This window comes from Cystoisospora suis (assembly GCF_002600585.1).
Source record: "Cystoisospora suis strain Wien I chromosome Unknown contig_1812, whole genome shotgun sequence".
Lineage (NCBI taxonomy): Eukaryota > Apicomplexa > Conoidasida > Eucoccidiorida > Sarcocystidae > Cystoisospora > Cystoisospora suis.
The window spans coordinates 83,280-96,432 of record NW_027154612.1 but is presented as its reverse complement, the minus strand read 5'-3'; the positions used below and the strand labels follow the sequence as shown (position 1 = coordinate 96,432).

At 50.5% G+C, this 13,153-nt stretch overlaps 1 protein-coding gene across 1 annotated transcript; it reads left to right on the top strand.

The window, feature by feature from the left end:
• Window positions 1–11: 11 nt before the first annotated feature.
• Window positions 12–10,841, top strand: CSUI_004037 (aminopeptidase). Its single transcript, XM_068064232.1, has 11 exons — window positions 12–2,178; window positions 2,841–3,212; window positions 3,681–3,872; window positions 4,376–4,616; window positions 5,062–5,140; window positions 5,951–6,187; window positions 6,947–7,292; window positions 8,150–8,482; window positions 8,966–9,165; window positions 9,542–9,732; window positions 10,142–10,841. The coding sequence occupies exons 1-11, from the start codon at window positions 754–756 to the stop codon at window positions 10,549–10,551; spliced, it is 4,026 nt and encodes a 1,341-aa protein (XP_067923795.1). The 5' UTR covers window positions 12–753; the 3' UTR covers window positions 10,552–10,841.
• Window positions 10,842–13,153: the final 2,312 nt, after the last annotated feature.

Here is a 13,153-nt window from a genome sequence, read left to right as displayed (position 1 = left end):
GGCACGCACTACAGGCGGCGGCACAGAGTCGTAGCGAGGGCGTTACAGCGCGAGTGTGTTCATGCTCAGGAGCCTCTCGCGTTCAGAGGGCATTAGGCGTTTGGTGAGTAGCGAGGTGATACAGGAGAAATTATGGCGCTTAAGAGAAAGATTCCTGTTTTCGGTGTATTCCTCGTAGTATATTCCGTTCCACACCGCACGCATAAAAAAGGAGAAAGGGAGGGGGAGCTAACGCGCGGGACTGACCACCGAGTTTGCGCGAAGATGCACATTGCGATCGACAGGGCTCGCGTGGCCGCTTCGATGTTCTCATTGCAAGCAAGGCCGCCACGTGGCAAGCGGCTGTCGTCTTAACTTTCTTCAGCAGACATATGTATGCCTTTTGCTGTTCTTATTCTTTTGAAGGAGCTGTACTCGGCATCAGTAGCCTCTGCGATTACGCGGATTCTGCGGGGGCGACAACCTCACGGCCCTGGATGCCCCCGTTTTCTGTGCTCCAGAAGCTGTCAACAGTCAGTTTCCGCTTTAAGCTCAGTCCAAACCGGCTGTTCGGTTCACTGCCTATAGGTTCAAGGGATAAACGCCTTCAAGCAGTCCGGGCCGTTCGGTCGGAGCATGCTGCGCGCGTGGCAAGTGTTCCCTTGAGCAGAGAGAGCTCCTGAGTATGCATGCCGCGTAGGAGTGTCTGGGTTGGTGACGCATGCAAGGCGGACCAGAGGCGGTGGGCGGTCGGTCACCCTGAAGTCTCGGTGCATGATGGCGTTGACAGTGACCACGTTTGCGGCTCGGCGGCTGCCGCTGGTGATGGCAAGAAGGGAGCACTGCGTAGCTGCTGCTGCTGCTGAACTGGGCCAAGCGCAAAGAGTAACCGGTGTGTGTTTCAGTCGGTCACGAGCTGCTAAGCTGCATGAGGTACAGGACGACAGCATCGTGCGTGTCAGTGAAGGGAAAGACCGATTCTGTGGTTTCACATTGCGTTTTGCGTGCCCTCTACAATCTGGAGTTCTCCGTAGACCAGCTACTTTCGGCGAGGACAATCACTCGAACGGAGCAGTCTCGGACGTTGCCCATCCTGTTCTCAACACGCGTTTTAGTTACACGCGGGCTTTCTGGTGTGCTGTGGCTCGAGCTGAGTCTAAAGAAGATTCTGTAACCGGTGGTTCTCACTCGCAGCTTCCGAACTGGCGAGACGCTTGTGCGCGCTGCGAACAGAAGACAGGAGGAAATTTTGCGGGTTTCGGCAGTCCGTCTGGTAACCTCCCTTCTTCGGTTCTTCGTCCCTTTTTCGGTACTTGTTCTCCGGCTACACATGTGCGTTGGTCGTCACGTTCTTCACTTGACTGTGGTTCTACTACGGGCACACCCTTCACTCGTAGTATGAGCGCGGCGGCTTCTCAGTTACCATACGGCGTTGTTTCTCATTTGTCTCTCTCACCTTTTTCTCCACCAGCGGCTTTTCTGACGCTGGCATTTTTGTTGAGTTGTTGTTCCCCGTCGTCTTCTATTTCATCCTTCCCGGTAACTTCCCCCCTCCAACCTGTAGTCTTCTGTACTCGCCCTCCACTCTCCGTGCTAACACGTGGTTTTGCATCTCGTTCCATTTGTGTAGACACTGGGTCACGGCAGTGGGGACAACCTAAGACCCCCAGGTTTCCGGCTTCCTTCCTTGTTAACACTTGCCTCCCAGACGCCAGGGGACGGGGACGCCCGGACTCCTCGCCTCTGAGGACAGAGCACGCGTGTCTCCTCGCGTCGGTTCCGGTTGCTTCTCCATCCTCTCTGGACACCTCGCTCAAGTCTAGTCTCTCTCCCGCTGTAGGTTTGGGCTCCTCGAGGGCACTCAGCTCTTCGGTGAACCCTTCTGTGTCTCCTCCGGTCGGAGAGTCGCTTTTGAGTGTTGCTCGCAACCCTGTCTCCTCGGCATCTCCATTTGCTTCTTCTCTCCACAACTACTCGTCCATAATGGCACCCCCGGCTTCCTCAGAAGCGGTTACAGCTAGTGGAGCGTCGACCGGATCGGCGACGGCGGTTGAAACCTTGGACACGACATCTGAACAACACGTTGTTTTGAAGCCTACCAAGCAACCAATAGAGAAACACCGGCTAGACTACAAGCCTCCGGAATTTCTTGTCGACTTCGTTGATCTCGATTTTGATCTACATGATGACCGCACCAAGGTACGAGACCGCGTCATGTCCTGAGCCCTTCCTCACGACGTAAACATTGGAAAGACCTCGTTCACGTCTGAGCGCCTTCGAGCACGCGAGGGTGAATTGTCTAGGAGTTTTTTTTTTGCTTCACTCACAAGATTTGAAAGCGTCGCGGAAGGATATTGGTGGTGGTAGTGTCCGCATGACCGAAGTCCGAGCTGTATGTTCCCTTTGGATGTACGTGTGATCAGCTTGTGTGGGCATGTGTCGAAGCCACGTCGTGTGCAGGTGAAAAAGACCTTTGCATACAGTGGAGGTCAATTCCTTGACAAAACTGCTAAGTCCTGTGAACGCCTGGCTTCTTTGTGGAGTATGTAGTCTTCTTTGGGGTATCTGTTTTCTCAACAAAGGTACTGTTGGATCCAGCTTCGGCTTTTCGCGCACACGCGAGTGTGTTTTTTTCGTCCACACTTCAGGTTGTCGGTCTGGCCTTAGCGCTCGCACGTGACGATCATGAGAGAACTCTTTCCTTGTATTCACAAGAGGCGTATGTCCGTACACGGAAAATGGACAGAGCATGTGCTGTATGTGGAGGTATTTATAGAAACACATACTCGGATTGTTTGTGTAGCGCTTGTGATTTACGAGTTTCTGGGCAGGCCTGTGCCTGTTCTCTCCTCCCTCTTCAGGTGACATCGACGCTGACGATGCATCGGAGGCCCGGCACGGAACCGACAAACCTCGTACTGGACGGGGAAGATCTTGATCTGGAGAGTGTGGAACTGGACGGGGTGTTTCTCCATGCCAAATCTGAGGAGGACGCAAAGGAAACATACTCACTAGATGTAGATGGTAGACTAGTTGTTGAAAAGAAGTATCTCCCTGCAGAAGCCGAGAAGAAGTTCAAAGTGAAAACTGTTGTGTATATCAAACCCAAGGAAAATCTCCAGTTGATGGGGCTTTACAAATCCGGCAGCCTTCTTGTTACCCAGTGCGAGGCTGAAGGCTTTAGGAGAATCACTTACTTCCTTGATCGGCCTGACGTCATGTCTCTGTACAGAGTAAGTAGAGAGAAAGACGAATGAGTTTTCTTGTCTTTTTTCCCTGGCTTGTTGATTCGATTTGCTACGTCTGTTTCATTATGCAAAGTCTCCTTCTCTGTCTGGCCTTTCCGGCTTGCGTCGCTGTCTCTCTCTGGCTGAGGAAGTTGTTCAAGTTCTGGGGTGCTAGAAGGGCTCTAGTACCAGGTGGTTGGTGTAGTACCCAGAGGCAGGGACGAGGTCGCTGTAGATGAGCAGGATAAGAGTTCCGAAACCAGTGCTCACATTCTTTGTTGAGAGACTCTTGACAACAAAGGAACGCCGGGGGAGAGGGGAAGTGCGCGTGCCTTTCTACGCGCCCGGGTACCGCTTTTGGTGATGTGTAATCCTTGAATATGCTACCTGGACGCATGTATCTTTTGTCTATATTTCCAGCCGTCGTGAATTGAGTTTCAGTTTGTCTTGGTTGTCTTTCTGTCCCGTCGTCAGGTTCGTCTGGTAGCAGATGAGAAGTCCTGTCCAGTCCTGCTGAGCAACGGAAATCGTGTTGACTCAGGGAAAGTTCAAGATGCTCCAGGAAGACACTTCGCAGTTTTCGAAGACCCTTTCCACAAGCCTTGTTATCTCTTCGCCCTCGTCGCGGGAGACTTGAAATCTATACAGGACACCTTCACGACAAAGGTACGACCTTGGGAGAGATCGTCACGTGCTGTCTACGGCATCGACATACTCCCACATACTCCCGTTGAGTTCGGGTCTGGGTGCTGAGTTGCAAAACCGTGTGCATGGGGGTATGCGGGAGACATCAAGAGGTTCTCTCAGTTGCCTCGGATTTTTGGTATGAAAGAGAATGTACCCTGAGAGTTGACAGGACGAGAGACTGAGCACGATACCGCTCTTTTACAGCACGAGCCCATTCTCGTCTACCGGACGTGAACACGGTTGCCGGTGAGTATGGTCGCCTGTGTCGCTTGTATGCGTGTAGCGACTTTTATGTTTCCCCGGTAAGGATTGTGTTCACCGCAGGTAGCTCGACAGAAGTAGGAATGCACGCGTGCATTGTGTATCAGCTCTGTACGATTACACATATTTATATGTATATACTCGTTCATCTACGAAAAGCTACGTATGTCATGGATCACCAAGACACGTGTGCGAATGTGTGTGATACGTCGTTTGAACAGAGCGGTCGTAATGTGACAGTCGCAGTCTTCTCAGAGCCCGAGGACAGCAGCAAGCTGACGTGGGCCCTGCAGAGTGTGTTGAAAGCCATGAAATGGGACGAGGATCGCTTTGGAAGAGAGTATGATCTGGATGTCTTCAACGTCGTATGCGCAAAAGACTTCAATATGGGAGCCATGGAAAACAAAGGGTTGAACATCTTCAACTCCGCTCTTCTTCTCGCTGACCCTAAGACGACCACGGGTATGCAGTTCACAACTAGCCCACCTTATGTAATATATGTACATACATGCATTTATGTCGTCTGGATGTTGCGTAGAATAAAGCTGCCGCATGATTTCGTGAGAGCGCCACTGGAGTGCGTGTGTCAGAATCACTCACGGTACCAGACATTCACAGGATACGTATGTAAGCCGTATGTATCATAAGCCAGCGCAGGCTGTACGCGAGCTTGTTCATGTGTATGCTTCTTAGCCATTCGGCATCGAAAGCAAGACAAGATCACATCCGTAGTGTCTAAGAAGATAGAGAGGGGTTCTGTACCTTTTCATTCATCAGCTGTTTCATCTCCCTCGCGCACCGTATGCGTGTTCCAGGTTGTGTTCGAAGGTCGAGTGGAGGTCGATGCAGCTACGGTTTGTTTAATGCTGTCGAGTTGAATGTGAGTTCTTTTCTGCCTGCATATCAGATGGGGAATACCAGCGTATCTTGAATGTTGTCGGCCATGAGTACTTCCACAATTGGACTGGCAATCGCGTCACGTGCAGGTAGGCAGGTTCTTGGCATGGCGTAGAACTTGTGTCTAGGTCTGTGTGTACGGAGTGGGCATGTGTGTGGAGATGTAGAGAAGACTTACCTCACTGAACGCTCTCGCACGGGCACTCATGTGTGTAAGACGGTGTGCCTGTAGAGTGGCAGACGTGCGTGTAGATGTGTACTGTTAGCAAAAACCGCTACCGACGGTGAGCAAGCTTACGTACTGAGGGAACGTAGCAGGCATATTCGGGTTCAGCTTCTTCTTCGCTCGGTTCTCAGGATGGGTTGCATCTTCTGCCTGATGCAGCCACACATCAGACTTAGGAGGGAAGGATTTGCGTAACAACATATTGAGTGTACGGGAATCAGAACGGACAGGAAGGTTCTCTTAGGGAAAGAAGTATGACACACACAGCTACATAGATTTCTATCTTCAGAGGAGTGATAATAGTAGAGGGCGGGGTGTTTGCGCTCGGTATGACTGTTATGACTACTAGACGCGGGCCCGTCTTTATCGACAGATTGTGCTGTTTTTGGAGTCATGTGATTCAGCTCTGGTACAGAGGAGAGATTTTTCGTGTGTCTTGTCGGATCCCGTGCCCGCAATTTTTTCCCCCCCCTTCGGTACAGAGCGGACTTCTTCTGTGCCTCCTTTCTCCAGTTTATTCTCTCCACGCGGAGAGTGAAGTTAAGGAGGCACTCAAGCTTTCTTCCGTCATTGCCTCTACAAAAACTTCATGTAACCGGAGGGTAATATATCCGGTCTGTCTCTCGCTCTGCTGGTTTATGTTTTCTTGATTGCATGTATATCGCTTTTTCAGGGATTGGTTTCAGCTGACTTTGAAGGAAGGTTTGACTGTTTTCCGAGACCAGCTGTTTACAGCAGATATGTGCTCGGCAGCTGTGAAGCGCATTGAGGATGTTACCTTTGTACGAAGTCGACAATTCGCTGAAGATAGTGGTCCCATGGCTCATCCGATCCGGCCTGAAAGCTATATTGCGATGGATAATTTCTACACAGCTACGGTTTATGACAAGGGTGCAGAGGTCATTCGGATGTAAGTAGCGTGGTTGAAGACACCTGTCGCTGGGCTATCAGCATATTGATACAGTCAGCTTGAAGGTTCTTTCTTCCCTGCGTCGATAGATACAAGGAGGGCGGGGAGATGTCTTTCCTACGTAGCGTACGTGAGGGAGGACACTCGGACAGGTCTGTTCTGAGGGGTTGTATATGAACTGTAGACTATGGTCAAGAATATTAGCTTCTCGGTTTGCACTCATGTATGTATATAGAGACATATGCGCCTCTATGTTTGAAATGCTGCGGAGACCTCAGGCTTCGAAGATGCGCCGGTACCTTGCGTCAGGATGTAGCTCACTTCAGCGTGTCTCTTCAGTTAGTCACTCGAGCGTCTAGAAGAATGGCATGCACAGTGAAACACACGTGTACCTGTAGAACTCACGCCTGGGTGCATTCGTGAGCGTACTTTACACGTCTCTATAGAATAGCAGTGAACGTTAAGTCTCTTTTCACAGTTGCTTCTCGTTTCTGAATGGCTTTACTGCTTTGGGCTCCGCTAGTCGTCCGTACGTACATGAATACGTTGACGGAGGGTCGGGGCGTGAGAATGCCTTACGCAGCGGAGCTAACCTGTTGGCTGTCTCGCTGCCGGTTCGCACTTTGGTGACAATATACGCCCACTCGATAAGCCCGTCGTGTATTTGCTCGGGTGCGCGAGTTTTCTCACTTGTCTTCTTATACCTGTACTTAAGCAGGCACACATGTCAACCTGTGTGATACGATGTCCTGTTTGTAGGTATCATACGCTACTAGGAGAGGAAGGTTTCAGAAAGGGAATGGATTTATATTTCCAGCGACATGACGGTCAGGCAGTGACGTGCGATGATTTCCGAGCGGCAATGGCCGATGCCAATAATCGGGATTTAACTCAATTTGAACAGTGGTATTTGCAAGCCGGTACTCCTCATATAGAAGTTGTTCAGGCATCGTACTGCCCGGAGAAGAAGAGTTATGCACTTACTCTCAAGCAGCATACTCCGCCTACCCCTGGTCAACCAACGAAGAAACCCTTTCATATTCCGATCAAAATTGGACTTATTGGAAAGGAAAGTAAAGCAGATCTTCTCAAACCCCCCACAAAAGTAAGATTCCCAGATCCATCTCTTTAGTCGGTAGAGGTCATCTTTTCTTCGTGAATGGGTGTGTACAGATGCGGGTGTTTCGTTTTCTCGCGCAAACCGTCGCCTTTCCTATTCTCTGCGCCTTTCCTCTATCTCCGTTTCCAGTCATTGGACAACTTGTCTAATCTCTTTTTTGGATAGTTGGCGCAGTGGTACATTCAGTATATATGTCACCCTTCGTACGTGTTGCTGTTGGGGGTTTAGCGCGTGTTGTGGAGGTTTATAGAAAGTGTCCCCACTGTATTTATGCCGGAAAAAGGCTGAAGACGTCCGTCCGCAAGAAAGAAGATATCAGGGAGCTCGCGCTCGTCTGTGCTATTGTTGCTGGCCTTGGACTTTGCGCACGCACACAGCCAGGTCTATACAGTGTATTTGGTCTTTCCTTCTGACCATTTTTTGTGCTCGTATGTATATGCATAGCCACATACGTACCTTTGATGGTTTCTGTGAAGTTATATGTGTGTTAGCATTAGTAGTGAGCGAATGCTTGAAACTAGTCTCTTAAAGCAATGATGCGGTGGATCATGTCTAACAAGTCATTCCTACGATACCCGCATAGAACTTCACCGAGCAGATCTCCGGTGTCTGATTTTTTTTCCAATGTGTGAGATGTATATGCAGCTTTCTTGCTCTGTATCTGCATGGGTATATACGTATATATATATATATATATATGAATGTACGCACCTTTGAAGCGAGTGTTCGTTGGGAAACGTGTTTGGTAGCGGAGAAAGCACGCGCCCTGTTGTCCCGTGGATTGCGAGACTGCCTTGCACGCGCGTGGATTCGTTCGTAGTTTGCTATCTGAATGCTCTCAGGTGTTAGAACTGCGTGAGGAGGAGCAGACCTTCGAGATCCCTGATGTCTCCGAAGATTGTGTCTTATCGTTTCTGAGAGATTTTTCAGCTCCTGTTAAAGTTAAATTTGATCAGCAGTCCGACGCAGATATTGCCTTTTTAATGGCCCATGACTCTGATGACTTCGCCAAGTGGCAAGCTGCTCATACCGTCGCCACGAAGATTCTTAAAGAGCGAGCTGAACTGTGGAGTAAAGCAGGAGGTTCGAATGCACAGTTCAAAGAACTCCCTAAAACTTACGTAAATGCATTCAAAGCTACCCTACTTGAAGAAGGGAGAGATAAATCAATCCAGGTAAGGCGAAGGCCCAGGGGGCAGGGGAGGAAGGGAGACGTTTTTTAGACATCCGAGACTGGCGTCGCCGCGTATAGTTCTCTTATGTATGGCAGAAGCTGACGGTTTCAGCTGCGGGCGAGACATTCACGGCCACCGCCTATGGGAATAGATACTAATCGCCTTCTCTCTTTTAGGTAGACTGTACCCGTATCTCACAACATGTATGAGCTGTGTCTCATGAACGACTGCTCTCCTGGAAGTACTTTGTGGGTTGGAAAATAACATCAACATCGGTACAGAGTGAGTCAGGGCTCACACACGCGGAATTAGGGGTGGGCACAAAAAGTTGTCATGTATTCTAGCGCTCTGCATGTTCTTCAGGCGAGCAACTTGCAGGCCGTTACCCGCTGATTTTGGTGTGTATGCAAGCGCAGTCCATTCCTGTGCGCATACGGGCAGGCTTCATCATCCAGACTCCCTTTATTCGTTGATGTTGTGTAGGCGTATACGTTGAGGTTCCCAGACCGGGATAGCCTCGCTCAGGATATGGAACCCATTGATCCTGAGGCATTGCGAGAGGCCGCAGAATCTGTCCGGAAGGAGATTGGCAAGCTGTTGTACGATGACTTGATGAAGGTATACAAGAATTTGACCACCCCTGATGATCAAGAAGAAACTCGGGAGCAGGCCGACGTAGCGAGGTAAGATGAACCTTCGTCTCCATCAAACGTGTATCGGTATGTACACGAGGGGTCCATACTTGCTTGAGTAAGTGTACTTACAACTGATTGTGCACGGCGAGAGCTTCTCTTCGTTAAAATCTGCGATGGTGCACATATGCCTTTTCAGGCTTTCCTAGTTGTAGAAGTAATAGTAGTTCGAGCGAAAGTGCTCGTCCGGGTGTTTGTGCTATCATGTGCCTGCACCATACGCATATAAGAGAACACAGGAGTCTCGAAGTGGAGGTACTCCGCGGTGCTGAGATCCTCTGACCGTGTTGGTCGTGCTATTCGGAAGTGTCTTGTGGGGAGAGTTCATCATCAACAAAAGGTCATGTCCTCTGTCTACGGTGTTCAGACGTCGTCTCCGGAATGTGATCCTGTTCTTCCTAACTGCGGAGAAGGACGCGAAGGCAGCTGAGTTGGCGATGAACCACTTCCTTAAGGCGAAGGGGATGACGGACAAATTTTCGGCTTTAGTACTTCTTGCAGACATCGACTCACCTCAACGTCAGGAGGCGCTTGAAAAGTTTTACAAAGATGCCCAAGGTAAGAGCTCTTCGCATACATACACTGTAGCAATGGAGATCTGTGCTAATGATAAATCTGTATCCCACCGTACGCGAATTTGCTTATACTTCACATGCGTACTAGAGATGCAGAACAGACATTCTCTTCGTGTTGGGCTAAAAGCTGATCAGAGAAAGGGGCCCTTTCAGCGTGTGCGGACAGACCGGCTTGCCCGTCGTCATGCATATTAACACGTCGTGTCAGCTGCGGTGCAGTCAAGCACATGAGACAGACTTCGCCGCCGATGGGTTCATTGGAAGGGTACTTGTATTTTCGAATGCACCCTTACAAAATACATGATGTGATACATGATCACGTGCGGCGGGTGAAAACATATGAGAGCCTGACGATATAGCTTTTTCGATGGTTCTGCTTTTGGACTGTCCAGGTGACGCCCTAGTGCTTGACAAGTGGTTCGCCGTTCAAGCACTTTCAGAACTTCCGGGTGTCGTAGAGACGGTCCGTAAACTTCAGAAGCACCCTGACTTCACGGCAAAAAATCCGAATCGCCTGCGAGCCCTCGTGTTCTCATTTACGCGAAACTATCAGTTTCACAACAAAGACGGCAAAGGCTACGAACTCCTGGCAGACTGCGTGCTAGAAGTCGATAGCTTCAATCCACAAATCGCTGCCCGTGCAGCAGGGGCTTTCCTGCAGTGGAGAAAGTATGATGAAGACAGACAGAAACTCATGGTGGCACAGTTGAAGAGAATCCAGAATGCTCCAGGATTATCTCCTGATACACTTGAAATTGTCCAGAAAGCTCTTGCTGGAGTGCAAGACGAGAAGAAAGAGTGACGAACAGTCGTATTCAGAGTTCGTGTGCGGACCCCACACGAATGGTCGGTGGAAAGGGAGGCTGTAGATGCAAGAGCGCGGAGAAGTGGGAGAGGTGAAGAAGACAACTTTGTAATTTGACACAGTTCCGAGATTTCTATTTCAATCTCAGACACGAGAATAAACAAGATTTGTCTAGTTTTCTCCTGGTGCGTGCCGCCTCTTAACTTTTTCTGTCTGCAGCCATGTCTGTCGATTCATGGTCGGCTGTGCCTGTCGCGTCAATCAACTTCAAAATCACCTGTTAAGAAACCTCAGGGATAGCACGCTCTGGCGTTGGCAGGTTGCTACGGAATAGCTTTCTGAACTTTTGACGCTGGCTTCGTGTTTCTAGCGAGAAAGAAGAGGACAGGTGGCCCTGAGAATCACTGCAGAGGTCTCTCGCTTTCGTGTAGCTGCGTTGTCTTGACCGGTTTTCGCACAGCGCAGAGCAGGCGAGGCTAGTCACCAGCACACTAACGAGCCGGACAAGACGTCGGTGACTGAAAAACCACTTACCTGAGGTGCCCACAATAAACTGTTGGTCGAGAAGCCCTGCACGACAGCTGTCAGTGGACTGGATCTAAATGAAGCAGGAGGAAGGGTAGCTATTTCTAGCAGTGAGACTTCGCGGAACTGCCGGGGGAAGAGCATACCTTGTTTGGAGGTATGGGAACTCACTGAATGCGGTGTTTCGAGGTTAAGTGTGTATAGAAGGGCGCGTGCCCGGGGTTGAAGATGTCAAGCATTATACACTCGCACTCGGGATTCAGTGGGTTTGAGTAAGAAGCGGCCGATGGGCATGACTGCACATATCAACAGATCTTGATTAGGATAGCAAAACGACCCGTGGTGTGTAACCGCCTTGCCTGCTACGACAGCTCCGCAAGTAGGACTCGAGGCACCAGCTGGCAACGGGTGGTGCTTCTTTGTCACCCACAAGGCTAGTTGAGGTACGGTTGACCCCTGACACTGCCGGATTGCGCTCGGCGGCCAGTGCCGCTGCAAGAAACTGTGGCCAGAATCCTCAGAAGACATCTCGTGTGCGCCAGTCAACATTCTCAATGGTGGCCTGTCACCACAACTTTCTGTGTACTGTACGGGTACATGGCTGGCACACTGACGAATAAGCGATTCCACCTCTCCATCTGTCTTCCTTTCTAAGAAATAAAGCCGTAGCTTAGTGGCGCTTTCCGTGTTGGGGGTGGCCCGGTGTGAAAATTAGATTCCTTCCACTCTCAGAGACTTGAACCTCCCTCGTTTGGCTTTTCACCGAACTGTTCGAAAATAGAGCACACGCGCCACCCCGTATACATGCTGTTCTTTATGGAAGCAGTACGTTTTAGAGTTTTTTCCCCGACACACTACTCGAGCGCGGTTCAAGCTCGAACAGTTGCTTTCGCGGAGTTGCGCTCGGACGACTCACCGACCTATGTCTTCTGCGCTGGAAGGCGTAGCCACCCTTTGTCGTCAAATTGTGCCGAGATACCAACTCCCGATCCATTCTGTGGTTGCTGCGCACTTTCCCAGGCCGTCCCATTGACACACACGCCTCATCCTGCTGAGGCGTGTGTGTCAATGCACCTAATTCACACTACTCATGCGTTTTGTGTCAACACACCGCTCCTACAGTACTACTGTGCAACCAAAGCGACTAACCATCGGGAAGCCGTTTTCACGGTCTGGGGCACAGCTTGCACGGGCTCGTGCGACACGTCTTTTGTCTCAAGCAGGGATGCAAGATTGCAGTCCATTACTCGTTTTTGACGGACTGCAATCTTGCATTCCATCTCTATTCTCTAACGCCTACGTGGAAGTGCCCTCAACCATGTGCCCCCAACAATTCGCACTGGCGTGGCATGCACGGGTTCGGACCTGTGCAGACAGCTACTGACGCGCCCTTGTCTGGCACGCAAACCGTACGATTATCACATGAACAATGATGCCGTTGCTTGGGCCACGTCGCCGAGGCCGCAACAGTGAAAGAAGAACTCCAAGCACCAGGACGCGAGTCCTATGCCGTGAGTACGCTTGCCTAGTCACGTACAATCCACCTTATCCCGCATGAGACAAGAGCACAGACATGAACCCAGCATAGCGCTGACCGCAGCGAAAACGCATTTTCGCGGTCGATACTCTGATCCCTGTACAGAGCTGGGGGTCGCAAGAACTATGTTACAGCAGTTCGTAATAACATGCTGAGCCTACTGCCAGGGCACAATGCGGACTAAGCACTCCCCCACAATGCACATACGCTACGCGCAACTCTCCCCAACAGCCTCGTTGCCTCGAGCGGCAGTCGCCCTGAATCATCTTCCGCGGGCCAGACAGCAGCAACGGTTGTTCAACGAGGAAATCATGACCTTCCTTTGCACTAGATTCGTAGTGTGAAAGGCACTACCGATTGTATGCACCGTACTGACTTGCGTGTATAGTTGAGGGACGTAGCCAAGTCAGGTCATCACTGTGCACACTGCGCACGGATGAGACGCACCTCGTGGCTGCTACACTGGTTACTCGATCTGACCGTGTCTCCTCGAAAACCGGGAACAACTCCTGTGACGCCAAGCCAGCACACGGCGTC